The following is a 23,643-nucleotide window of genomic DNA, read 5'->3' as shown; positions in this document are numbered from 1 at the left end:
GCCCCCCCCCCCCACTCCACTCGGTGTGAATCACTCTCCAGGCAGCTGGTCAGGGTTCTACCCTTCCACATGTATGGCTCGGCCACGGCTGGGCCGACCACGTGGCTGTGAGAACAGCGTCAGGCTGCCTCTGTGCGGGCTTGCAACGCGTGGGCTCATGGACCAAAGGAGTAGGGGGCGGTCACCACGGGGCTGACTGCCCGGGGACGGGCTTGCTCAGCGGAGGCCCCGCCCCTGCAGCTCAGCAGGAGGATACTGTGAGTCCGACCCCTGCCTGTACCTGCACCTGCGCTCTCCCGGGACTGCGTCTGTGTGCAGCCATGGGTGTTTTCAAGATAGAAAATGCTGATGTGCTTTTGTCTGATTGTTCAAAAAAAAAAAAAAAAAAGTGGCTTCTTCCTCTTGGGTATTTTCTGACTCCCTTCCTTCAGAGGACAGACAAAAGCAGGAGGGCAAAGGGCTGGTTTCCCCGGCAGACTGGATTGCTTGTCGCGCCCTGACGAGACTCGGAGACTCGTCTCTTTGCACCGGCTGGGGCGGAGGTGGTCAAGTCGGAGTTCACAGTTCACGGGGTGGAGTGAGACCTGACCTTCCGACTTGCGGCTTCCGCCCTGGGTTTCTAGAACGTCTTTCCAAAGCAGGTCCTTGACTTCATTTGCTTGTGTTGCTGTCAGTTTGATAGGTAGGTAGGTAGATATGTACGTATTTACATATGTGTGTGTACATTGGCACACACACATAACCAGCACATATGTGTAGCCACTGAAGAAGCAAAGAGAAACATGCAATGACTGAAGACACATTGAAGACAGAAAATTGGGTAGCAATGTGAAAATAGCCATTGTAAACAGAGAGAGAGGTCTTCCACCCGCTGGTTCCCTCCCCAGATGGCCACAACGGCCGGAGCTGCGCCAGTCCAAAGCCAGGAGCTTCCTCCAGGTCTCCCATGCAGGTGCAGGGGCCCAAGGACTTGGGTCATCTTCTGCTGCTATCCCAGGCCATAGCAGAGAGCTGGATCGGAAGAGGAGCAGCCGGGACTGGAACTGGCACCCATATGGGATGCCGGCACTGCAGGCGGCAGCTTTACCGGCTACACCATAGCGCCGGTTCCTCAATTTCTTCTATGACCCAGTGTTCAGTAGTATACTGTTCAATGTGCGTATATTTCTAAAGTCTCTTTTGTGTTGATTAATTATTTTATTTTAAAGATTTATTTATTTGAGAGGTAGAGTTACAGACACAGAGAGGGAAAGACAGAGAGAAAGGTCTTCCATCCACTGGTTCACTCCCCAAATGGCTACAACAGCTGGAGATGGGCTGATCTGGAGCCAGGAGCTTCCTCTGGGTCTCCCCTATGGGAGCAGGGACCCTACCACTTGGGTCTTTTTCCACTGCTTTTGCAGGCCTTTAGCAGGAAGCTGGATCTGAAGAGGAGCAGCTGGGACATGATCTGGCACCCACGTGGGATGCTAACACCACAGGTGGAAGCTTAGCCTACTATGCCACAGTGCTGGCTCCTCATATATAATTTTATTCCATTGTGGTCAGAAAAGATACATGATAGGATTTTAATTTTTTAAAATTCATTGAGGTCTGTTGTGGCCTAACAAGGATATGAATTCTAAAGCTGTTGGGTAAGATGTTGGGTAAAATATAATGTAAATATATCTGTTAGGTCCTTTTGGTGTGCAATATAGTTGGATTCTGTTATTTCTTGGTTGATGTTTTTGGTCTGGATGATCTGTCCATCGACGAAAGGGGGGCATTGAAATTTCCCACTGTTGGGCCGGCGCCGTGGCTCACTTGTTAATCCTCCGCCTGCGGCGCCGGCATCCCATATGAGCGCCGGGTTCTGGTCCTGGCTGCTCCTCTTCCAGTCCAGCTCTCTGCTGTGGACTGGGAGGGCAGTGGAGGATGGCCCACATGCTTGGGCCCTGCACCCGCATGGGAGACCAGGAGAAGCACCTGGCTCCTGGTTTCGTGGCAGCCATCTGAGGAGTGAACCAGCAGAGGGAAGACCTTTCTCTCTGTCTCTCTCTCTTACTGTCTGTAACTCTACCTGTGAAATAAAAAAAATAAAAAATTTAAAAAATTTAGAAATTTCCCACTGTTATTGTATTGGAGTCTATCTGTCCCATTAGATTTAATTTTTTTATAATGTTGGATCCAATGACATTAGGTATATATATACACATTTAAAATAATTATCTTTTTTAAAAAAACATTTATTTGAAAGAATTAGAGAAGGAAGGAGAAAAAGTGTGTGGGGGGGGGGAGAGAGAGAGAGAGAGCGAGAGCGAGAGAGAGAATGAATAACTTCCATCTGCTGCTTCACTCCCTAAATGGCCGTGACAGCCAGGCTAGGCCAGGCTGAAACCAGGAGCTGGGAGTTTCATCCGGGTCTCCCACGTGGGTGCAGGGGCCCAAGCACTTGGGCCTCTCCCGCTGCTTTCCCAGGTGCACTAGCAGGGAGCTGGATCCAAGTGGCAGCTGGGATTTGAATCATTGCCATGTGGCGTGCTTGTGTTGTAGGTGGTGGCTTACCCCATTAGGCCACAATGCTGGCCCCTAATTATATCTTCTTATTTAATTGATTCTCTGATCACTATATAGTGACTTTCTTTTTTCCCTTTACAGTTTTTATCTTAAAGTCCGTTTTTTCTGATATAACTACTCCTGCTCGATTTTGGTTCTCACTTCTGTGGAATGTCTTTTCCCATTCTTTTACACTCAGTCTGCACGCGTCTTTACTGGTGAAGTGAGTTTCTTATTTGCATTATCATTGGATTTTGTTTTTGAATCCATTCATCCAGTCTGTATTTTTTTTTTAAAGATTGATTTATTTGAGAGAGAGAGTTACAGACAGAGAGAGGCAGAGACACAGAGAAAGGTCTTCCATCAGATGGTTCACTCTCCAAATGGATGCATTGACCAGAACTGTCTGATCCGAAGCCAGGAGCCAGGAGCTTCTTCTGGGTCTCCCACGTGGGTGCCGGGGCCTGAGCACTTGGGCCATCTTCTGCTGCTTTTCCGAGGCCATAGCAGAGAGCCAGATCGGAAGAGAAGCAGCCGGGACACAAACCGGCATCCATGTGGGATACCGGCACCGCAGACAGAGGCTTAGCCTACTACGCCACAGCGCGGCCCCGCCAGTCTGTACCTTTTAATGTAGTCCACGTAGACTCAGTCTGACTTGGTGGCTTGCTGTGCTGACGAGGTGTGAGTATTCTCGACTTCCCTCCTATGCACCTGCTGCTCTGGTGGGCTCATGGGGGTTACCCTTCTTTTACTTCTGAAATACAGCTCCCTTGACGGCTTCTGTAGGGCTGGTCTGGTGGGGATGAAGTCCCTTAGTTTTGTCCTCTAAAGCCATGATTTGGCCTTCGTTTGTGAAGATCAGCTTTGCTGTGTCTGGTGTTGGCTGCCAGTCATTTTCTGCAGACACTGGAATGTGTCGCGTTGTTCCCTCTGGCCTGCAAGGTCGCTGCTGAGAAATCAGTTATTCTGCCAGCGCTGCGGCTCACTAGGCTAATCCTCCGCCTTGCGGCGCTGGCACACCGGGTTCTAGTCCCGGTCGGGGCGCCGGATTCTGTCCCGGTTGCCCCTCTTCCAAGCCAGCTCTCTGCTGTGGCCCGGGAGTGCAGTGGAGGATGGCCCAGGTGCTTGGGCCCTGCACCCCATGGGATACCAGGAGAAGCACCTGGCTCCTGCCATCGGATCAGCGCAGTGCGCCGGCCGCAGCGCACCGGCCACGGCGGCCATTGGAGGGTGAACCAACGACAAAAGGAAGACCTTTCTCTCTGTCTCTCTCTCTCACTGTCCACTCTGCCTGTCAAAAAAAAAAAAAATCAGTTATTCTAATGAGAGTTCCCTAAGTCTGTCTGGCACATGTGGCACATTTTTCTTGCGGTTTTCAGAACTCTCCCTCTTAGCCCTTTGTCAGTTTGACTGCAATACGAGAATACTTCAGAACTTCCATGAACGTTTGCCTTTTAATTCCGTTTTCCCGTGAACTCTTTGAAGTCCCCTCACATGCTGTGCGGAGCAGATTCTCAGGGTCACTTGGGGTCCGACAGACCTCCTATACCTGGATGTCCACATCTTTCCCAGGATTGGGACATTTCAATAAGGTTTCTATGACTTTGCCTTTTCCTTCGCTTTCAGAAAGCCCGGAGTTTGAATATGTGCTCATTAATGATATCCCAAGGGTTCAGTCTGTCTTCACTCTTTTTTTCCCTCCAAACTGGGACATTTTGAGTTCAGATATTTTTATGTTTTTTAATTTTTATTTATTTTTTATTTTTTTGACAGGCAGAGTGTACAGTGAGAGAGAGAGAGACAGAGAGAAAGGTCTTCCTTTGCCATTGGTTCACCCTCCAATGGCCGCCCCGGCTGGCACGCTGCGGCCGGCGCACCGCGCTGATCCGATGGCAGGAGCCAGGTGCTTCTCCTGGTCTCCCATGGGGTGCAGGGCCCAAGCACTTGGGCCATCCTCCACTGCACTCCCGGGCCACAGCAGAGAGCTGGACTGGAAGAGGAGCAACCAGGACAGAATCCGGCGCCCCATCCGGGACTAGAACCTGGTGTGCCGGCGCCACAAGGTGGAGGATTAGCCTAGTGAGCCACGGCGCTGGCCTATTTATTTATTTATTTTTTGACAGGCAGAGTTAGTTTTTCCTGGTGATGTGTCAGAGTGTGTTTGGTGGCTACTTTGGCTTTCTTCCAGTGGGATGCCACGGTGTGTTCTCCCTATAGTCTTTGGGTGTGGTGCAGAGAGCAGTAGATCAGAGAGCCTGTCACCACGGGCCACGTGAGGGTGAGGATACTTGAGTGATCCAAAAGGGTATGGTGCATAAGAAGTGGGGGTGGGATGCCGCCGTGTGGCTACTTCAGGGGGCCTGGGCAGGTGTGGTGCAGCGTGCACACATCGGAGGTATAATGGCGCCAGACGTCTCCATGAGCTGAGCAAGGGTGGGGCTACTCCAGCGAGCCACAGGCCACGTGGCTCACGTGGACACAGCTCACGTGGCAGCAGAGGCTGAGCGCCTCTCTGTGCACCTGTCAGTCTGGCGCGGGGGCGGGGTCACTCTCACCTGCCTGGGCAGGTGAGGGGCAACTTGCTGGTGCACTTCTGTCAGTCTCCGGGGACGGTAAGGGGTGGGGTGGCTCTAGCGTGCCTGGGCGGTGCCTGTCAGTCTTTGCTGGTGGCCTGGCAGCAGGAACAGGGCATGGCTGGATTTGGCTCTATTGATGCTGTGTTTATAGCATCGTGTCCTTCAGGGTAAGCTTGCTTCTGGGTTCTGTCCTGGGGAACACCAAGATGTGTAAGACAAGGCCCATGACCTCAAAAAGGTGACCCTCCAGGGGCCCGCAGAGTGGTGCAGCAGGTGAAGCTGCTACCTAGGATGCCGGCATCCCTGACGGGCACCCACTTGAGTCCCGGCTGCTCCACTGCCAGTCCAGCACCTTGGGATACTCGAATGGAGTTCCAGGTACCTGACTTCAGCCTGGAGCAGCCCTGGCCATTGCTGTCATTTGGGGAGTGAACAGATGACAAATCTGTCTCCCTCTCATTGTAACTCTATTTTAAATAATAATAAAAAAAAAAAACTAAAAAAAAAAAAAATAGTTCATGATCCCAGGGAGGAGGTGGACATGTGGCGGGGACTTCATGGCAGAAGTGGACTAGAAGACAGGAGTGGACGTCTAGTCCAGCAGTTCGGATGTCCTGTCTCCTACGCAGTGTCTGGATTTCATTCCAGGCTCTGGCTCTTGACTCCAGCTCCACTAATGCAGTCCCTGGGAGGCAGCAGTGATGTGCAGGTGACTGGGGTCCCGACCCATGAGGGAGACTCAGATGAAGAGCCCAGCTCCTGGATCTGGTCGGGCCCACACCTGGTTATCGCAAGCATTTGGGGAGTGAACCAGCGGACGGGACCTTGCCCTGTCTCTCACGTAAATAATAATATGAGAGGTTTATTTTGGCATCAAAAATTTTGAAATCCATGCATGAGGAATGTTCAAAAAGTTCATGGAAATGTATATTATGAAATCCTATGCACAAATTTTAAAACATTTGGACACAAGATTTATTATTTGAAAGGCAGAATTGCAGGGAGAGAAAGACACAGAGAGAGAGAGAGAGAGAGAGATTTTCCATTTGCTGGTTCACTCTCCAGATGACCACAGTGGCCAGGGCTGGACCAGCCAGAAGCCAGGAGCCAGGAGCTGCTTCTGGGTCTCCCACGGGTGGCAGGGGCCCGAGGACTTGTGCCATCTGCTGTTGCTTTCCCAGGTGCATCAGTAGGAGCTGTATCGGGGGCGGAGCAGCGGGACACGAACTGGCACCTGTGTGGAATGCCTGCGTTGCAGACGGCAGCTTTCCTCGCTACGCTGGCCGCCGTGGACTTTGTGAAGTGCCCCGTGCACAGCTGATGCAGCAGCCCCAGGCGCTTCCATGCCAGCGTGCACAGAAATCCCTGTCCTTAAGCCCGTAGAAAGCGCCGTGGACCAAGTCGCGTAGGGTAGGCAGCTTCAGCCAGCGCCTGCCTCACGGTGCTGGAGAGGGAGGTCCAAAGCGAGCCTTCCCCTCCTCTCCTGGCCCTGGGAAGGACCCCTCCTGGCCTCTCCCAGCTCCTGGAGTTCCGGGTGCTCCTCCATCTGCACAGGGCCACCCTCCGTGTGCCTCTCTGGGTCCAGCTCTCCTCATTTTAGGAGGACACTGGTCCTTGGAACAGGACTTTCAGGGCTTATCCTAATGACCTCATCTTGACTTGACCTGCAAGAAATGTGCCTCTAGGACTGACCGGAGCTCGGAGCTAACAGCTCTTCCTAGGGCACAGAGCTGAGTCCCTAACAGCACAGAGGCAGCAGGCTCAGAGCAAGGAACGGCAGGTGCCTGTCTGCGCTGGGCTGGGCTGGGCTGGGTGGGGGGAGGCAGGGCGGGGCAGAGGAGGGTGCTGGCCCCCCACCTTCGGGCCGCTCCCACCCAGGCCAGCGCCCAGCCCTCTAGATGGTCGCGGTCTCACTTTTTATGGTGAACCATTTCCACCCACGCTGTTCTAGAGGTCCCCCTGGCCCTGCGCCCACCTCCGGAGGCCGGCAGGGGGAGCCAGAGAGCCGTCCTGGGCCCCGGGCGAGGGGCGGAGGCTCCTGGACGCTGTGAGGTCCACCTGCCGGAGTCGCCATCTTCGGGGCTGAGACGGTCGGGGTCCAGGTGTGGGGGGACTGACCCGGACAGGGCCCCGGGGTCGCGTGGGGCCTGGGCTTCGGCGGCACGCGCGGGTTGGGGTGGCGGAGACAGCGTCGCTTTGGGGGCCGTGCCAGGCCTGGGCTCGCCCCAGCCTCCCGGGGCCCGGCATCTGGCTGCTGGGGTTCTGGTTTCGCCCCAAGCCAGGCTGGACACTCGGGGTCCGTATTTGTTTTCTCACCCCCGTCATCCACTCGTGGCGAGGCGGGCTCCCGCGTCACGGGCGCGTGCCCGCCATTGTGGGCGGTTCGGGCTCGGGTGAGAATGTGGGGACCCCCGTGGTGGGCCCCGGGAAGCACCAGCGGGCAGGGAGGCCCAACCGTGAGATGGGACCTGGAGGGTCCCGCCCACCCTGAGGCCACGACCCTTGACCTCTGGGGCTGACCCCTGACCTGGGAGCCCATCCCCGCTTACAGTAGGGATGTTTAGAAATACCCTAGCTGTCGATGTGTGTTTGGGAAACACTAATAGCTAAGTCTGTCTCAGCAAGGGTATTTCGACAAGTTCATGGACAGTGGAATTAAAAGATAAGCTAATAATTTGGTGCAAAAAATTTGGAAATCTGTGCATATGTGGTGGTCTCCAAAAAGTTCCTGGAAGAGCATAAGCATGGATTTAGATTTTTTTGCACCAGAATAAACTTAGGTTTTAATTCCATTTTCCCAGGACCTTTGGGAAGTGCCCTGTGCCAGCCGGGTGCATGGCAGGTGTGCTGGTGCTGCAGCCGCAGCCATGTGGGGCGGAGGAGGCTCCCTGAGGGCGCAGCCCTGGGGCCCCTTCCCAGCCGCCCCTGGAAGGACACGCAGTGGGACTGCTGGCGTCTAGGCCTGGTGTGAAAGCTGTTTTGCCTTGACACACAAAGGACACACACGCAGCCTTGTTTGGGGAATTATCAGCCACTGTAACTAGAAATAAGCAGATTACATTTTTCAAGATTAATTTAATCTCCGTCACGAGGAGTGTTTGTGGGGACATTTCATGCAGTTATGAATGTTTCCAACTGGGAGCCGGAGGCTTGAGCCGTTTTTCAAATTCTCCCGATTTAGAAATCTCATGCAACATCCACTTTTAGTAAAAGCACACTCTCTGTGTGTGGAAATGTAGTTCCTAAAACGTGAAATCCTCCCTTCTTACGTATCAGATTCAGTGATTTTTAGTAAATTTGTAGAATCCTACAAGCATCACCCGGAGTCTGATGTCCCAGTGTTTCTAGCAGCTCCCAGCGATCTCTCTGTTAATTACAAGTGATATAAGAAACAAATGTAACTTATTACTTCCTGTGTTTGCCTCACCTACCTTATAGTCCTGCTAATGAATGACCTTTATTGATGTGTCCTGCAGGCAAACACCAGACAGCTGGGGCCAGGCTCCTGCAATCTTATCAGCATCCCAGGTGAGTGCTGGGACAGGGTGTCCTCACCCCGGGCGGCCACAGGAGCCCCAAGCTCTGAAGGGATCTCTTGACTTTCAGATGTCACTACTCTGGAATGCATCTTTTTTTTTTTTTGGTTTAATGATAAAGAGCCTGGAAAAGGTTCAGACAGAGGCTTCTTCTAAGAAGGCTTCTAGCTAGTGTGGTCTTTTCTCACTAAACCTTCTGTTATGTTCCTTAAACTCTCTTGCACTGTTGCATGTTTCCCCAAATGAAATTTTTTTGACTGTAATTCCATGACATTTCATTATCTGCAACACCACATGCAGTGCCGGGTACCTGAGGGGTGTTTGTGGACTGAACCTTGGTAGAATTGAATGACCGGCACCACTACAAGTTCCCCACTGCCACTGTGCGGTTTCTCAGGTCTGGAACTCTCTCGTTTTTCCTCCTGTTGGTTTCCAGGCTTTGAGCACAAGCTTGCAGTTCTTCTCGTGGTGGGTTTCTGTCTTCACGGCGGCTCTGGCTCTTCTGTCCCTGTGGTCTGAGCTCAGAGAACGCAGGAGTCCACGTGGGGCTCCGCGTGGGGAGTCAGGTTCTGGAGCAGCCCGGTGGGCAAGCCAGGTCCCTGGCTTCCCGGCTGCTTCAGGCTCTCGATGGTGTGGACGCCCAGACCACAGGCAGCGTGACCCCCTCATTGCCATGTTCACGTGCCAGGAACAGTGGCCCTCGGGCAACAAGTGCAAGCAGGACTACTGGATCTTTTTCTAAACCATGAGACAGTTAAGGAAACGCTTAAACCCGAGTTACGGAACAGTGACACACCTTGGATTTGTAACACCAGGTACCTACCTCGTTCATAACGAGTGTCTACTTCTGTATTTTCTCTCATAGCAAAATTTCTGTGGTTCCTCCGACTCCGCCGCCTCTCAGTGAAAGCCAGTGTGGTGACAGCCCTGGCAGGGTAACGTATCCACCTGTGCAGTCCCTGGGGGACACAGGGCAGAGGAAGTGTGTGTGTGTGTGTGTGTTGGGGAGGGGGCACTGAGAGGCTGGCCCGAGAGCCTGCTAGCACAGGGGTGGGACTTGGTAGAGTGAGTCATAGACACTGAGGCATGGACCCCAGGACATGTGAGGTCGGAAGTCAGGTCATGAAGTCTCCTTCCACCTGCCTCTGGTGGCCATGGGCCATCTGCATTGTCAGCTGGCCCCCTTCTGCCTGCACCCCACCCCCCACAGCCTCCTCTCCTACCTTGTCATGTTGTCAGCACTCTTCCCCAACTGTGCACACGGCACGTGGAGAATCTCTGGGGTTCAAGGAGAGACACAGGCTGGTATAGGTGTGTGCGAGCGGGCGTGCCGTGGAACGTGAGCATGTGTGGGCTGTACCACAGGGTGGGCCAGCTTGGTTTGCTGTGTGATCTCGGGAGACTTACCTGGGTTTCCCAACCGAGAGCCGGAAATAATTACATTTTTCTGACTTGCCTCCCACGACTGTTGGGAGAAGTCATAAATAACGTCTGTGCTGGTGCTCAGAAACCATGAAGCACCGTGGAAAAATATGGTCTTGGTTCTCTTCATTATTCTGTGAACCAAAGGGAGCAGTCTTATCTGTGGGAGCACCTGCGTGTGTGCCGATGCTAGTGTGTACGTTCTTTTCTCCTTTCCGATGGAGACTCCAGGGTGACCATTGAAATCCTGCCTGACTTTCGACTAGAGATTTTAAATTCCCTGGAGTTGTTCTAACACCTGTGTGCTCAGAGTATATTTATTAGATGGTTGGGCAGGTGGACAGATGGGTGACTCGATGGGTGGATTGATGAATGGTATATGACTGGATGGATCCATGAGTGGGTGGGTGGACAGATGGATGGGTGGGTGGGTAGATGGATGGCTGGGTGGATGGATGGACGAGTGGGTGGGTGGGTGGGTGGATGGATGGACCAGTGGGTGGGTGGATGGGTGGATGAGTGGGTGGGTGGATGGATGGGTGGGTGGATGGGAAGATGACTGGATGGATGGATGGATGGTGGATGGATGAAGAGATGGATGGATGGATGGATGGATGGATGACTGGGTAGATGGACTGATAGATGGACAGATGGATGGATGGACGGACAGATGGACGGGTGTGCCTTGGAGGGGGAAGTGATCTCCTTTCTGTTACTTCCTCTCCTTCCTCCTCCTCTCTCCGGCTTCGGGGTGCAGAGCTGCTTGGCTCCCGGCTGCTCACCTTGTGCCTTAACACCCCTCGGCCCCGTGTCACACGCAGCCTCCCCATGTCGGCAGCCTTTCTGCCTGGAGTGGGGGAGGGGCCCTAGGAGAAAGGAGGCTAAACAAGCAGAGTACAACCTTGGAGCCAATGAAATGTCAGTCATCAATCAAAAGAGGTCGTTGTCATCTTGTCCTTTAATGAGGAGGTCAAAATACAGAGGAGAAATGCTGAGTGAAGAGGACACTAGCTCTGGGCGCACTGTGCCCTCTCTGCCCAGACACGCACACCCGCGCCCTTGCCCTCGCCCACACCCACACCCACACCCACGTCCTCGCCCTCATGCAGCCCACACCTGCACGTACCCACATACACACACCTGGCAGTGTTTGGGGGCTGGCAGCCTGCAAACTGCAGGGCAAATAGAAGTCAGTCAAGCGTAACTCTCTCTCCTGTCTGTGTTTTAGTTACAGGAACTTGGTCAGTTTAAAGGATTTAATAAGTCCGTGGAAAATCTGTTTCTGTCTGTTACCACCCGCATGAAAAGTAAGTGGATGCCTCTTCTTGTGTTCTCCCCCTGCCCTGGAGACCTTGGCTGGCACTGCCCCCAGACCCAGAGGACAGCCATGCCGCCCAGCCCTCCGTCTCCTCCCCCACAGAGCAGGCCTCTGTTCCTTGTGGCGTGAGGGGCGCCGTTTCAGTCCTCTGTGCTGGCGCGGCCCCCTCCTGCTCCTGCCCAGGCCTGCCTGGCTCAGAGCTGCAGGCAGAGGGGTTGGTGTATCCTAGGACCCCCACGGCAGGGTGGAGCCCATCCCGTGCCTCCTGAGGCTGGCTCAGGGGTCCCCGCATTTCTTTTTTTTTCTTTCTTTCTTTTTTTTTTTTTTTGTAAAGACTTATTCTTTGGAAAGCAAAGCGGCAGAGAGAGGGAGAGACTGAACTCTTTCATCTGCTGGTTCACTCCCCAAGTAACCGCAATGGCCAGGGCTGGGCCAGGCTCACACCAGGAGCCAGGAGCTCCATCCGGGTCTCCTGCATGGATGGCAGGGGTCTGGTACTTGAGCCATCATTTACTCCCTCCTGGGTCCCTCAGTGGGAGGCTGGAGAAGTGGGGTGTGGGCGTCCTGGGTGGCGGCTTATCCCGCTGCACCGCAGCACGTGCTGCCCCTCCCCCCGGGGTTCTGTTCAGTTTCTACCCATCATCCTTTTCTGCGGTGGTCTGGGCATGGTCGCACTGGCGCAGCTTGGCTCTGAGATGATCTTGTTTGATTTTCATTATTCGCCTGCGTTCCCCACAAGCTCTGTCTAAGCTGTCACACGATGACAATGGAAACCTCAGCCGATGACTGTGTCACATGGGGGTCTGCTCCCTTCTCTTTCAGGAGGGGAAATAGCTGGGCGTTAGGGGCTTTTTTGCTCACAGAGCTCAGGGGCTTAAAAATCTGCCTGCCAGGGGCTGTCCTTGTGGCACAGCGGGCTAGGCTGCTGCCTGCGATGCTGGCATCCCGCACCAGAGCGCCAGTTCAAGTCTTGGCGACTCTACTTCTGATCCAGATTCGTGCTAGTGCACCCGGGAAAGCAGCGGATGATGGCCCAAGTGCTCGGTGCCCTACCACCCCTGTGGGAGGCCAGGATGGAATACCCGGCTGCTAGCTTCAGCCTGGCCCATCTGGGGAGTGAACCAGTGGATGGAAGCGCTCACTCTCTTTTTCTGTTTCTCCCTCTCTGTTTATGTCCCTCTGCCTATCAAATAAATGGTTAAAAATGGTTAAAGTCCCCTGCCAGGCGCTCGTCAGTGCCCCCGCAGTGGCCGTCAGCCTGGCCAGGGTGTCCTGACCGTGCCAGCTGCTTGTGCGCTCTGCATCTGGGTTTTTCTCCCGTTGATGGTCTCTGTTCTTTCAGCACACGCAGCCCCTCCCCAGTCTGTGCAGGTTGTGTGAATTCCATCCTGTTCTGGCTGCTGCGGAATCAGTGCCTCGGCCGTGGGCCACCCAGAGACGGGCCCCGTCCTGGAGGCCTGTGGGCTGCACCCTGCGCTGGCAGCTGGCGCACCTGACCAGCTTCCAGTTATTTAAGGCCACACTCAGCCTCGCCTGTGCACCTGCTCGTGTGCCTGAGGCTTGCTGGTTTCATACCCAAGTGGACAAGGGGCGCTAAGCCCTGGGGACTGGTAACAGCAGAACACTGTCCCTTCTCAGATGTGGGACGTTGGCTGCTGCAGTAGGACCTGTGTTCCCACTTGTCCTTGGCCTAGAGGTGGGGCTACCAGCACCCAGCCGTCTGGAGTCCTGGTAATGACCGTGTGCCTGAGATCTTTGCCGAGTGCTCCTGCTGGTTCCACGGGGAAGGTGCCAGTGGTGGCTGCACAGGTGCTTCACCCCGCGTCCTCCAGAGGCATCCTGTAGGCACCGAGTCATCTGTCTCTGGGTTTGGGGTGATTCCTGACTTTTCTTGCTGCCTGTTACCCTGCATATGTGGGTACAAAAGAAAGCCTCACACTGATGGGGGGGGGAGAAGATTGGCATTAGGGGAGCCGTGGGAGGGGCTGTTAGGGCCCCAGACTCTTCCGGGTCCAGTGGCCCAGAAGCTGGAGGGGAGGCCTTGGCCAGGCGGGTTTAAGGAAGCTGACCCCGTGTGACAACCTCCAGGTGCTGGGGGCTGTGCAGTGAGGTCAGGCCAGCCGGAGAGACGGGTTCTTCCAGCCCTTTTAATTACCAGTAATTTCTAGGTTCCAGCGTGATAGTCACCCTGAGATGGGAAGGAGGGAATGAGGACACTGGGTCTCGGGGTAACCCGTGTTCCTTCTCGTCCCCTTCCCTTTCCCCCTAATACAGGCAGGGGGTGCTGCCACAAAGTCCACAGACGATGCATACTACGAAAAAGCCACTCATAGATTTCAAACATTTTTGCACCAAAATAAACGTCTCTAAGTTCCATGAACTTCCTGAAGTCCTCCCAGGAGCCTGCTCGTTAGCTCAGGAAGCCCCCCACCCCAGCCCCTGCCCCTAGGCCATGAACTTCAAATGGGTCAAGTAGATACAGGCTTTGGGAGGGTACTGGGGGAGTGGTGCCCCCACGAGCTTAGAAGTCACAGCCTTTCACACCTGAGCGGAGGTCGGGGGTCGCTGAGGGCTGGGTTGTGCTGGTCCCTCTGGGTGCCAGGCATAGACAATGCCCATGCTTCTGGGTGGTGGGCTAGACAGCACGGAGGGCAGGGCCTCAGAGCCCTCCCAGGGGGGAAGGCCGATGCCAGCGGATTGGGGGACTGCCAAGGGGGTCTCCCTAGGCAGAAAAGACAGGGCACTGTGGCCAGGAGTGCAGGGTTCCCGCAAGGACCCCTCAGTGAGCGGTCACCCCTGAGGACTCTGTGGAGCTCTGTGGTCCCTGAAGGTGGCCCCTGACCACACGGCACTGCCCAGCCCCTACCGTACGGCTGGAGGTATGGCCCAGAGGGGAGGACGCGCCAGCTTTCATACACGGGGTGTGAGAAAACCCTTCGTGGCAGGGGGCCCAGCCGCCTTCTGCTGCTTTCCTGGGTACATTAGCAGGGGGCTCCATCAGGCAGAGTAGCCAGGAAACCGGTGCGCACGGGATGCCAGCGTTGCAGGTGGCGTGCACAACACCGGCCCCTCTTTTCACTTTTTCAATGTGGCTGCCAGAAAATTCGAAATTATGTGATGCAAACGCTCTCTCTCCTGGGCAGAGCTCCTAGGGGCGCTTTAATCTGGGAGAGGTGAGGTTTCTTTTTTTTTTTTAACAAAAAGATGTATTATTTTGTTGAAAGGCAGAGTTGAGAGAGAGAGAGATCTTCTGTCTGCTGGCTGATCCCCCAAGTGAGTGCAGTGGCCAGGGCTGGCCGGGCTGAAGCCAGGAGTGTGGAGTTGTACCTGGGCCTCCCACGGTGGGAGCAGGCAGGACTTAAACCAGCGCTCACGTGGGGTGCCGGCATTGCTAGCGGTGGCCTAACTTGCTGTACCCCAACATCGGCCCCCTGAATCTTATTTTCACCTCACTTCAAAAAGTCCCAAGAAATTGAATTTAGGCATAACATTTTTGTAAGGAATTCCTAAAAAAAAAAAAAAAAACAACACCAAACCTGGCTTGTTGGGTACGCACTGTCTTGGTGTTGGGAGGCACGCAGGCTCACGTGGATGATGTCAGCCAGAGGGACACGGGGCAGGAACTTTCCCGTCAGCTCCCACCCTGACAGCGGCTCTGCCTGCGGAGCAGTGAACCCCGTGTGACCACAGCGGGGCCTCGGAGGAACCCAACACTTCTCCTGTGGTCTTGGTCCTGGCGCCTCCACGCTGCCCTTGCCCCTCCCACAACTTTGCCCCCCTTGGACCTGGGTGCAGGGGGCCGGGCAGGGCCTGCAGTGCCCCCGGTCGCCACCCTTTGTCTTCCAGAGCTCTCCAAGTCCCAGAATGACGTGACTTCTGAGAAGCACCTCCTGGCCATGGACCCCCGGCAGTGTACCAGCCGCACGGAGAGACGCAGCCAGTCGGACACCGCCGTCAATGTCACCAACAGGGTACCCCGGCCCGCTGCGCCTGCCACCTTCCCGCTGTCTTTTCGGGGATTTGCTGCTTTCTCTGTCCATTTGCTTGTCCTTTGAGAGCAGAACAGTGAGCAGCCAGAAAAACAGAATCGACAGCCTCTCTGGGCAGGGCTGGCTGCAGGGAGGTCGGACTTCAAGGTCACCCTGGAAGCCATTCCCAGCAGGGAAACCTACACCTGGTGTGTCTGTGTGCCGAGCAGCTCCGTGGCCACACAAAGGCAGAGGCCTGCTTTCCCTGGGCTCTGAGCACCACCCACTGAGGAGCCAGCGGCTTTCCTCCGCCCGTTCGGGACCAGCCAGCTTTGGTCCTGGTCTCTGATGGCCGCTTCGGGAATATAAATGCAGCATAGTCCTGTGCGAGCAGGAGGTGGCTGTGTCCCCAGGCCCCTACACCACGCGAGAGCGCTTGCTTACGGAAGGCTTTCAGAGCAGTGATCACTCCGCTCTCCACGGATTAGCCAGGCCCGAGGCAGGTGCACAGGGACCCGACACCAGGATCGCAAGACCAGGCCAGCGCAGCCAAGGTGACCTGGCTGCACAGGCGCCTGCACCTGCTGTTTGCAGACCTGGACAGGACAGGACAGGACAGGTGCCCCTCTCTGCGGCTGTGGGCTCCACTCAGGACATCCCCAGGCAGACTGTCCTTGAGGCTGGACCATGAGCCAGCCCCGCTGTCCAGCTGGTGCCTCCTGCTGCTGCCCTGCCCATGAGCCCAGGGCGACCATGCCCCTTTGCAAAATGAAGACCTTGATAATCCCCGCCCTGCCCCCAGCACAAGGCTCTTGTAGACATCAGTGAGAGCATATCCCATCTGAATGCAGCCTTTGCATGGCCTGCGTTTGCTAGGAAGTGTCAGCAGCAGTGTCGGGACTGTCTCACTCTGCCCTCATGGCCGCCCCTGGGAGGGAGGCACTGCAGCACCCATAGCCCCATTTTATGTTCAGGGAAACTGAGGCCTCCAGAGATTAAGTCACACGCGTGAAGGTCCATGACCAGAACGTGGGGGGCTGGGGGCGCACAGCCCCAGCTTGGCTGCCTCCTGTCTCTGGGGCAGCCTGACTCCGCTTTCCTGTGTGGGTCGTCTGGCTCCTGCTGAAATGCAGGTTCCACACCTGTGGGGCTGGGCTGGACTGGGCTCGAGGCACCGAACCTCAGATGCATTTCCAGTCCCTCCCGGGGGCCAGGTGATGCCGATGCCGCTGGCACCCAGCCACACCTCCGCGCAAGGTGTCTCGAGGGTTTGAAACACATCTTTGGCAGGTGTTTGAAGTCCTACAGTGCAGACAGTGTAAGGATGTGCTGGCTTCTGTCGCTGCGCTGGAATCCACTCCTTCCTTCAGGTGCCACAGATGGAGGCGAGGTTAGCACCTGCTGTGAAATCTGCTCTGCACGCCCGTGATGCAATCCTCGAAGCCAGGGAGCCTCACGATGCCAGGAGGTTTATTTTGGCCCAGGGTTCTGGTCCAGAGTGGAGGGGCGCCTCTGCAGAGTCCGGGGCGGGGCAGGACAGGACGTCAGGTGGCAGAGGCAGGAGGCTCCTGCAATCCACTGAATCTTTGGCCTCCCTCTTAGGAACCTGCGCTTTTCAGCTCTGGCACTGGGACGAGCTCCGCCGGCCCTAACAACCCCATAAAAGCCCCACTTCTGAGCATCACGGTCTGGTGAAGTTTCTGCCCTCTTAATTCCCCACAGTGGGGGCTCCGTTGCCACTGAGGACCCTTGGGCATGCGCTCGAACTACAGCCAAGCCAAAGCAGCATCCGTTTACGGTGTGTTTGTGTTCTGGGCACGGTGACAGCACTTGTTAAAACTTGTTTTATCACATTTTTTAAAATATGAGTACACACGATTTTCCATTCAATGGTTCACTCCCCAAATGACTGCAGCAGCCAGGGCCAGGCCGGGTCCAAGCACTTGGGCCATCTTCTGCTGCTTTCCCAGGCCATTAGCAGGAAATTGGATTGGACGTGGAGTAGCCGAGACAGGAAGCCGATGCCCATAGTGAATGCCAGTGTTGCAGGCTGCGGTTTGACCCACTATACCACCTCACCAGCCCCCACATTTAGTTCTTTTTTTGACAGGCAGAGTGGACACAGAGAGAGCCAGAGAGAAAGGTCTTCCTTTGCCATTAGTTCACCCTCCAATGGCCGCCGCGACTGGCGCACCACGCTGATCCAAAGCCAGGAGCCAGGTGCTTCTCCTGGTCTCCCATGTGGGTGCAGGGCCCAAGCACTTGGGCCATCCTCCACTGCACTCCCTGGCCACAGCAGAGAGCTGGCCTGGAAGAGGGGCAACCGGGACAGAATCCGGCGCCCCGACCAGGACTAGAACCCGGTGTGCCAGCGCTGCAGGCGGAGGATTAGCCTAGTGAGCTGTGCCGGCCCACATTTAGTTCTTAAAAATGACACTGGGAAAGACGTTGTCACTCCCCTGATCCAATCCAGAGCCTGAGTGCAGTGAGTGGTTTACCAGATGGCCTGATGGTGCACAGCTAGGAGTCAGAGCCTGGCAGGGCCCAGTTTGCATGCTTCTGGATTCTCCACTCTTCCGCGCTTCGTTCCGTGCTCCACGTGAGAACAGAAGAGGAAGAGGGGCTGGGGGGGGGGGGGTTCTGGACATGCTGGTGAGTCTCTTCTTCACCTGGGTCAGGTGAAGCCACTCGGGCACCAGCACTAAGCGCGGACACTGTGCAGCCGCTGTGGTCGCTGTCAGACTCCCTGGGGCACTTGGCCCTCTCCATCCTGAAAGCAGTCTTGTGAAGGTCACAGTACTGCTGCCCCCACTAAAAAGGAAGACAGAGGGGCACAGAGCTGGCCAAGGGGCAGTGTGGTCAGAAGGGTAGGGCCAGGTCGAGCCTGCCCCGGAGCTCCCCCACGGCCCCCTGCTGTGAGGCACGCATTTCCCACCTGTGTGGGCCGTCCCAAGGAGCCGCAGGCTTAGCTTTCGGCACCCTGGACGGTGATGCGCCGTGGCACCCCTGCGCACGCTGCCCTGGCTGCTTATTGCTGGTGGGCGGAGCCTGCCAGGCAGTTGGTGAGGTTGTCTGACGGGCTCGGGGAGTCCAGGGACAGAACAAGGAGGTGGCCCTCGCTGGGGAGACCATGTGTGTTGTGTGTGCGTCCACCGCACTGCCGTGTTCTCGCACAGACCCTCTCTGTCCCCCCACATTGAGGATTTGGCTGTTATAACATACTCGGCAGTCAGGTGTGACCTGTAAATGCCAAGTAGTGACTGGGCTGAATACACAGAGGGTGTGTTAAACAGGACACCCTCAGACTGCTGCTGGGCTCCCAGGAATCCCACTCATCTTTGTGGAGCCGCCGGGGCACCTTGCCAGCACCAATTAGACGAGGCAGTGCCCTCTGGAGGGAGGGGCTGACCGTGCCCACCTCGCAGGTGGCAGCATTGAGAAGTCACAGACAACTGCCCTGGACGGAGCCCCTGGCCACTCCGGGATGTCCGCAGAGCAGGCGGTCGGGATCTCTTCCAGGTCACTTCTCTGACCCTGAAGTCTGAACTCCACCCTCTGAAAACAGCCCTCACACAAGCATCAGGGCCAGGCTTCTTCGAGCGGTGGGTCCTTCTTACCTCTCTGCCGTGGGCACCCCAGTGGGGTACACAATATGTATTGTGTACACATTGTGACCGTGGTTCATGGATGCTGCCCGGAAAGCCATGCACCTGCTAAGCAGGAAGACGCAGAGAAAGCTGCTGGGGGCCATCTCTGGGGACGCAGATGGAGGCCACAGGTGTAGGCGGGGGGCTTCATTTCATTCTTTCTTCTTCATCCCATGTGAAGCTTTCCCTGTGGAAACCTGGACCCTCAAGACAGGACTGACCGCAGGGCTGGGCCTCCCAGCCCCTCTCTCCCTGCCTGCCTGTTCACCTACAGGCTGAGCAAGGAGATAAAAAGTGGGAGAGGGAGGAGCAGTAGTGCTTCTCATCCGGCTACCATTCACCCTCAGGTTCAAGGGCAGAGTCCTCCATGGTCCCAGGAGACGTGGCCAGGGGAATTTTCCATTGCTCTGAGCCCATGCTCTTGGCCAAGCCTGGAGTCTCTCTCTGTACAGAGCAGGTGAGGCGGGGACGGCTGCTCTTCCTCCTCTCGTGTCCTGTACGCACAGCTGATGTCAGCGAAAACCTCAAATGCGCACACAGGTTCCAGAGGTCCATATTCCATCAGGTGAAACCTACCCTCTGCTGGTGTAGCCTCTGTGGTGTTCAGCGCCTGACTCTGCAGTGATAAAGGCCTCGTTCAGAGCAAGTGTTTTGCCTCTGTGTCTGGCCACAGTGAGAGAGTTATTAAAACAAATTTAAGGCCGGCGCCGCGGCTCACTAGGCTAATCCTCCGCCTTGCGGCACCGGCATACCAGGTTCTAGTCCCGGTCGGGGCGCCAGATTCTGTCCCGGTTGCCCCTCTTCCAGGCCAGCTCTCTGCTGTGGCCCGGGAGTGCAGTGGAGGATGGCCCAAGTGTTTGGGCCCTGCACCCCATGGGAGACCAGGATAAGTACCTGGCTCCTGCCATCGGATCAGCGCGGTGCGCCGGCCGCAGCACACCGGCTGCGGCCATTGGAGGGTGAACCAACAGCAAAGGAAGACCTTTCTCTCTGTCTGTCTCTCTCACTGTCCACTCTGCCTGTCAAAAAAATAAATAAATAAATTAAAAAAAAAAAAAACATTTAAAACTCACATGGGGGAAAAAAGTTCGTCTGCAGGACACAGAGGAGCAGCGAGGGTTTGGACGCCCTTGGAGAGGGGCAGACCACGGCACCCCCATGCCTTCAGCCTGTGCTGGGCGACCTGGGGGCACGGAATCTCCAGGACACCTGCGCTGACCCAAAGAGGCGCATGCCTCAGCGAGCACGTCCCCCGTCAGGGCGACAAGCTTGTTCTTGCGCCGAAGGTTCCTTCAAAGCCTTCCGGGCTCCTGCCGCGGGAGGAGCGGGACCTGCCCAGCTGTGAGTTTGCTGGGCCGTGCAATCTCTGTTCCTTTTAGGAACTTTCTGTCATTGATTTTTTTTATGATAAAAAGAAACAGGTATCTCAACACTGTTAGCTCAGGCTGCCCTAACAACACAGCGCGGGTCGGGGGCCTGAGCACAGCTGTTCGTTTTCTCATAGTCCTGGGTGGGGGCTGAGGTCTGAGCCAGGGTCCTGGTGAGGCCGCTCTTCCTGCTGGGTCGACTTCCTCCAACCCATTGCCTCCCAAAGCCCCGCCTCCAAATCCCATCCAGTTGGGGAGTTAGGGCTTCAACCTAGGAGTCTGGGGGTGCAGGATCACCATGGTAACCACTGAGGAGGTAGGCGGCTTTGCAGGAACTCAAGGCTCCGTCCTGTCCTGCCTGCCCTGTTTGCAGATCAAGGTCACTGCTCAGAACCTTCCACGTACCCTCACGGGAGGACCCGTGCCGCCCCCGCCCCCGCCCCACTGGCACCTCTCTAATTCCTGCATGTGGTTCTCCTGGTCCAGGGCACCCTTCGTGGGTCCCCCCACTGCTCACCACTCCTCCAGAGCCTCGCCCCACTCATGTGACCTTGATCTCGTCCCTTCTCCCCACATAAACACACCCCGCGCTCGCCACCCTAGAGGGACACGCAGCAGCCTTGGAGGGATTCCTTGGCAAGCTGCTTTCCTGGTCTCCCACGTGAGTGGCAGGGGCCCAGGCACTTGAGCCATCGTCTGCTGCCTCCCGGGATGCACTGGCAGGAAGCTGGACCGGAAGTGGAGTAGCAGGGCCGGAGACCAGCGCTCCAGTAGGCGGTGCGGCATCCCAGGCGGTGGCTTGGGCTGCTGCCCCGTGACACCTGCACTTGTGTTGTCACTTCCGTCAGGCCTTGTGGTTAGTGCGCCCCGCCCGATTGCCCTGTTCTGGGGGAGACTCCGTTGGGCCCATTTTCCAGACTCTTGTCTATGTTCAAGCTTATGCCTTTCTCCCCCCGATTTTTCATTGTGGTGAAACACACAGAAAACATGTGGTCATGGCTGTTTTTAGATGTGCAGATTAGTAGCATGAAATACACTGGTAGAGGGGCCCGCACTGTGGCATGGCAGGTAAATACAGCCTGCAGCCCTCATCAACATTCATCTCCAGAACCATTTTTATCTTGTAGAACTAAGTATTTCTTTTATTCTAGCATTTGCCAGTTTGATAGGCAATTGGTGAAAACTCACATTTCCTCATTCCAGGCACGCTTTCCTCCTCTTGTTCTTGCATTCCTCCCGCTGCACCTGCTGGCTCCCACGGCCCTCTGCCTCCTTCCCTGTGGCTTTGGTTGATGCTTCTCTGCCCACCAACCCCAGTCGCTGTGTGTTGCGATGTCTGTGTCTAGGTCTCTGCCTGGCGCTCGCGGGTCTGTAGCTATGGGGACGTCCCCTCCCCTGGGACGCCTGACCTTTTGGTCTTTCCCAGCCCCCTTCGACGCCCCACTCAGACCTCATCCCCAGGTGTCCTTACTCTGAGTGAAGTCTCTCTCACCTCTTCCCAGTAGGCTTGGCTGCTGCCCCCATTTCCATGGTGTCCGTCAGGGTGTAACTCGTTCATTATTGGTTATTAGTGCATTCTGATGAAGTAGGGGGGTGGGGGAGTGAAAGGTGCCTTCTTCAAACCCTGGGGTGGCCGGCCCCTCTGCAGCACGTGAGACGCTGGCCAGGCCTGCTGAAGGCGCCAGCTTTGAACAGAGACTAGGAGGCTGATGACCATGTTTTCCCTTCTCCAGAAAGCCAGAGCTCCAGATGTCCTGAGACCTCTCGGTCAGGAAAACCCCAAAGGCTCCACTAGCCCTGTCTTCAAGCAAGAGGACCTCTCGCCCAGGCCCTCGGCCAGCACTTTATTCTCTGGAGGCCTGAGACACGTGAGTCTGTCCCCACCCCCCGGGCCCACAACGTGTGGCTATCACGGCGTTAGAGCTGTTGTCTTCTGGGATAAGCCGGCCCAGAACCACAGAGATTGGAAGGAGCATTCTCCTTTGGTTGGGAGCTGGGGAGACCTTGCTGTACTGGGAGCGTGGTTTTTGTTTTTTACGTCCTCTTGTGAACATCGCCATGTGCACAGAGTCATAGAAGCTAACGATGTCTTTCACTGAGAAGCTTCTCACGTGGATGAAGTCTGACTCGTCAGGTTCCTCTCTCGGGGTTGTTTCTGTCTTGTCTAACCACTAGCAGTGAGGATATCCTGCAGTTCCACTGAGAACCTTCAAAAAGGCAGCTCTTCTACTTAGGTCTGCGTCCCAGCCCATTCAGTGTTTGGTGAATGGTGGACATGCAGGCTAATTTCTTTCTGTATGAATGTTTCATTCCTGGGACCATCCGTTAGAAAAGACTTTCATTTCCCCTGGCGCCGTTGCGGTCCTTGTTGGAACTCACATGGATGCGGAAGTCCGTTCCTGGGCCCCTCTTCTGTTCCACTGACCTCGCTGTCATTTGGCCAGGAGCACCCAGTCTCGATTGCTGTAGCTTTGCAGGGAGCCTTGAGGTTGGATTATGTCAGACTTGCAACTCGGTCTTTCCTTATGAAGATTGTTTTGTGATATCTTAAGGGTAGTTTCTGTTTATAGGCAGGCTTTTTTTTTTTTTACTTATTAATTTATTTAAAACTTAATTGAACACCTAGGAGTGTGATAGGTGGTGTCTGTGATACGTGGTGATACCGTGATACAGTAGAGAGAGCCCTGGATAAGGGGTACAAGGCCTCCATCGTCTGATGTCTCTCCCATGTTACAAGACCTTAGACAACCGCCAGACCTCTCTCAACTCGGGTCCTCACCAGGGACATGCGTTTCAGAGTTCCCTCTGCTTCCCTTGTTGCTTTGAGAGTGAAGTCAATGCACAAATTGCATGGAGTGACATAATGTTCAGAAACTTCTAGAAACTGACTTCTGGCCCAGGTTCCAGCTGCTTCAGTGGCAGAGCGTGACCCAGGACAGGTTCTTCCAGCAGCCGATGCCCTTGGGTTCTTGTGTTCTTAGTGAAGTGGTGTTGTGCTCAGAGAAGTGCACACGCCACCCTCTCCACGACTGTCCAGAGCGGGTCAGACCCTGCGCTGCAGGAGGGCGCACCTCGACCCACTCCACACTGGGCCCCCCGCCTGCCCCTTCCCCTGTCCTGTCACCTCCACCCCTCACAGTGTGGGGCTCAGCAGCATTGGCCTCGCCTGGGGGCTCGTGAGAAGCACGGGACCTGGGCCCTACTCCAGTCCCACTCAGTCGGCGTGCTTAACTCACCGAAAGCCCAGAGACATCGCACAGCCCAGTTTGGG

General features: G+C 55.7%; 1 protein-coding gene across 15 annotated transcripts in view; it reads left to right on the top strand.

The window, feature by feature from the left end:
• The window catches only part of SYTL3 (synaptotagmin like 3), a 91,008-nt gene that overhangs the window by 47,567 nt on the left and 19,798 nt on the right, over positions 1-23,643 (top strand). For 10 of the 15 annotated variants that reach the window (XM_089333578.1, XM_070073318.2, XM_070073315.2 and 7 more), the window contains 5 exons: positions 8,591-8,642; positions 9,513-9,585; positions 11,301-11,379; positions 15,237-15,361; positions 22,106-22,240. In XM_089333578.1, the coding sequence (XP_089189704.1) occupies positions 8,591-8,642; positions 9,513-9,585; positions 11,301-11,379; positions 15,237-15,361; positions 22,106-22,240 (464 nt within the window). Of the gene's footprint in view, positions 1-7,107; positions 7,217-8,590; positions 8,643-9,512; positions 9,586-11,300; positions 11,380-15,236; positions 15,362-22,105; positions 22,241-23,643 lie in introns of those variants that run through there. The other 5 variants (XM_089333579.1, XM_089333577.1, XM_089333584.1 and 2 more) reach the window with 3 other exon arrangements.

The sequence above is a fragment of the Oryctolagus cuniculus genome, chromosome 5, assembly GCF_051225735.1.
Source record: "Oryctolagus cuniculus isolate XC-2025 breed Fujian yellow rabbit chromosome 5, ASM5122573v1, whole genome shotgun sequence".
Classification (NCBI taxonomy): Eukaryota; Metazoa; Chordata; class Mammalia; order Lagomorpha; family Leporidae; genus Oryctolagus; species Oryctolagus cuniculus.
The sequence above is the reverse complement of the archived record's forward strand: the minus strand, read 5'-3'. Positions and strand labels throughout refer to the sequence as shown.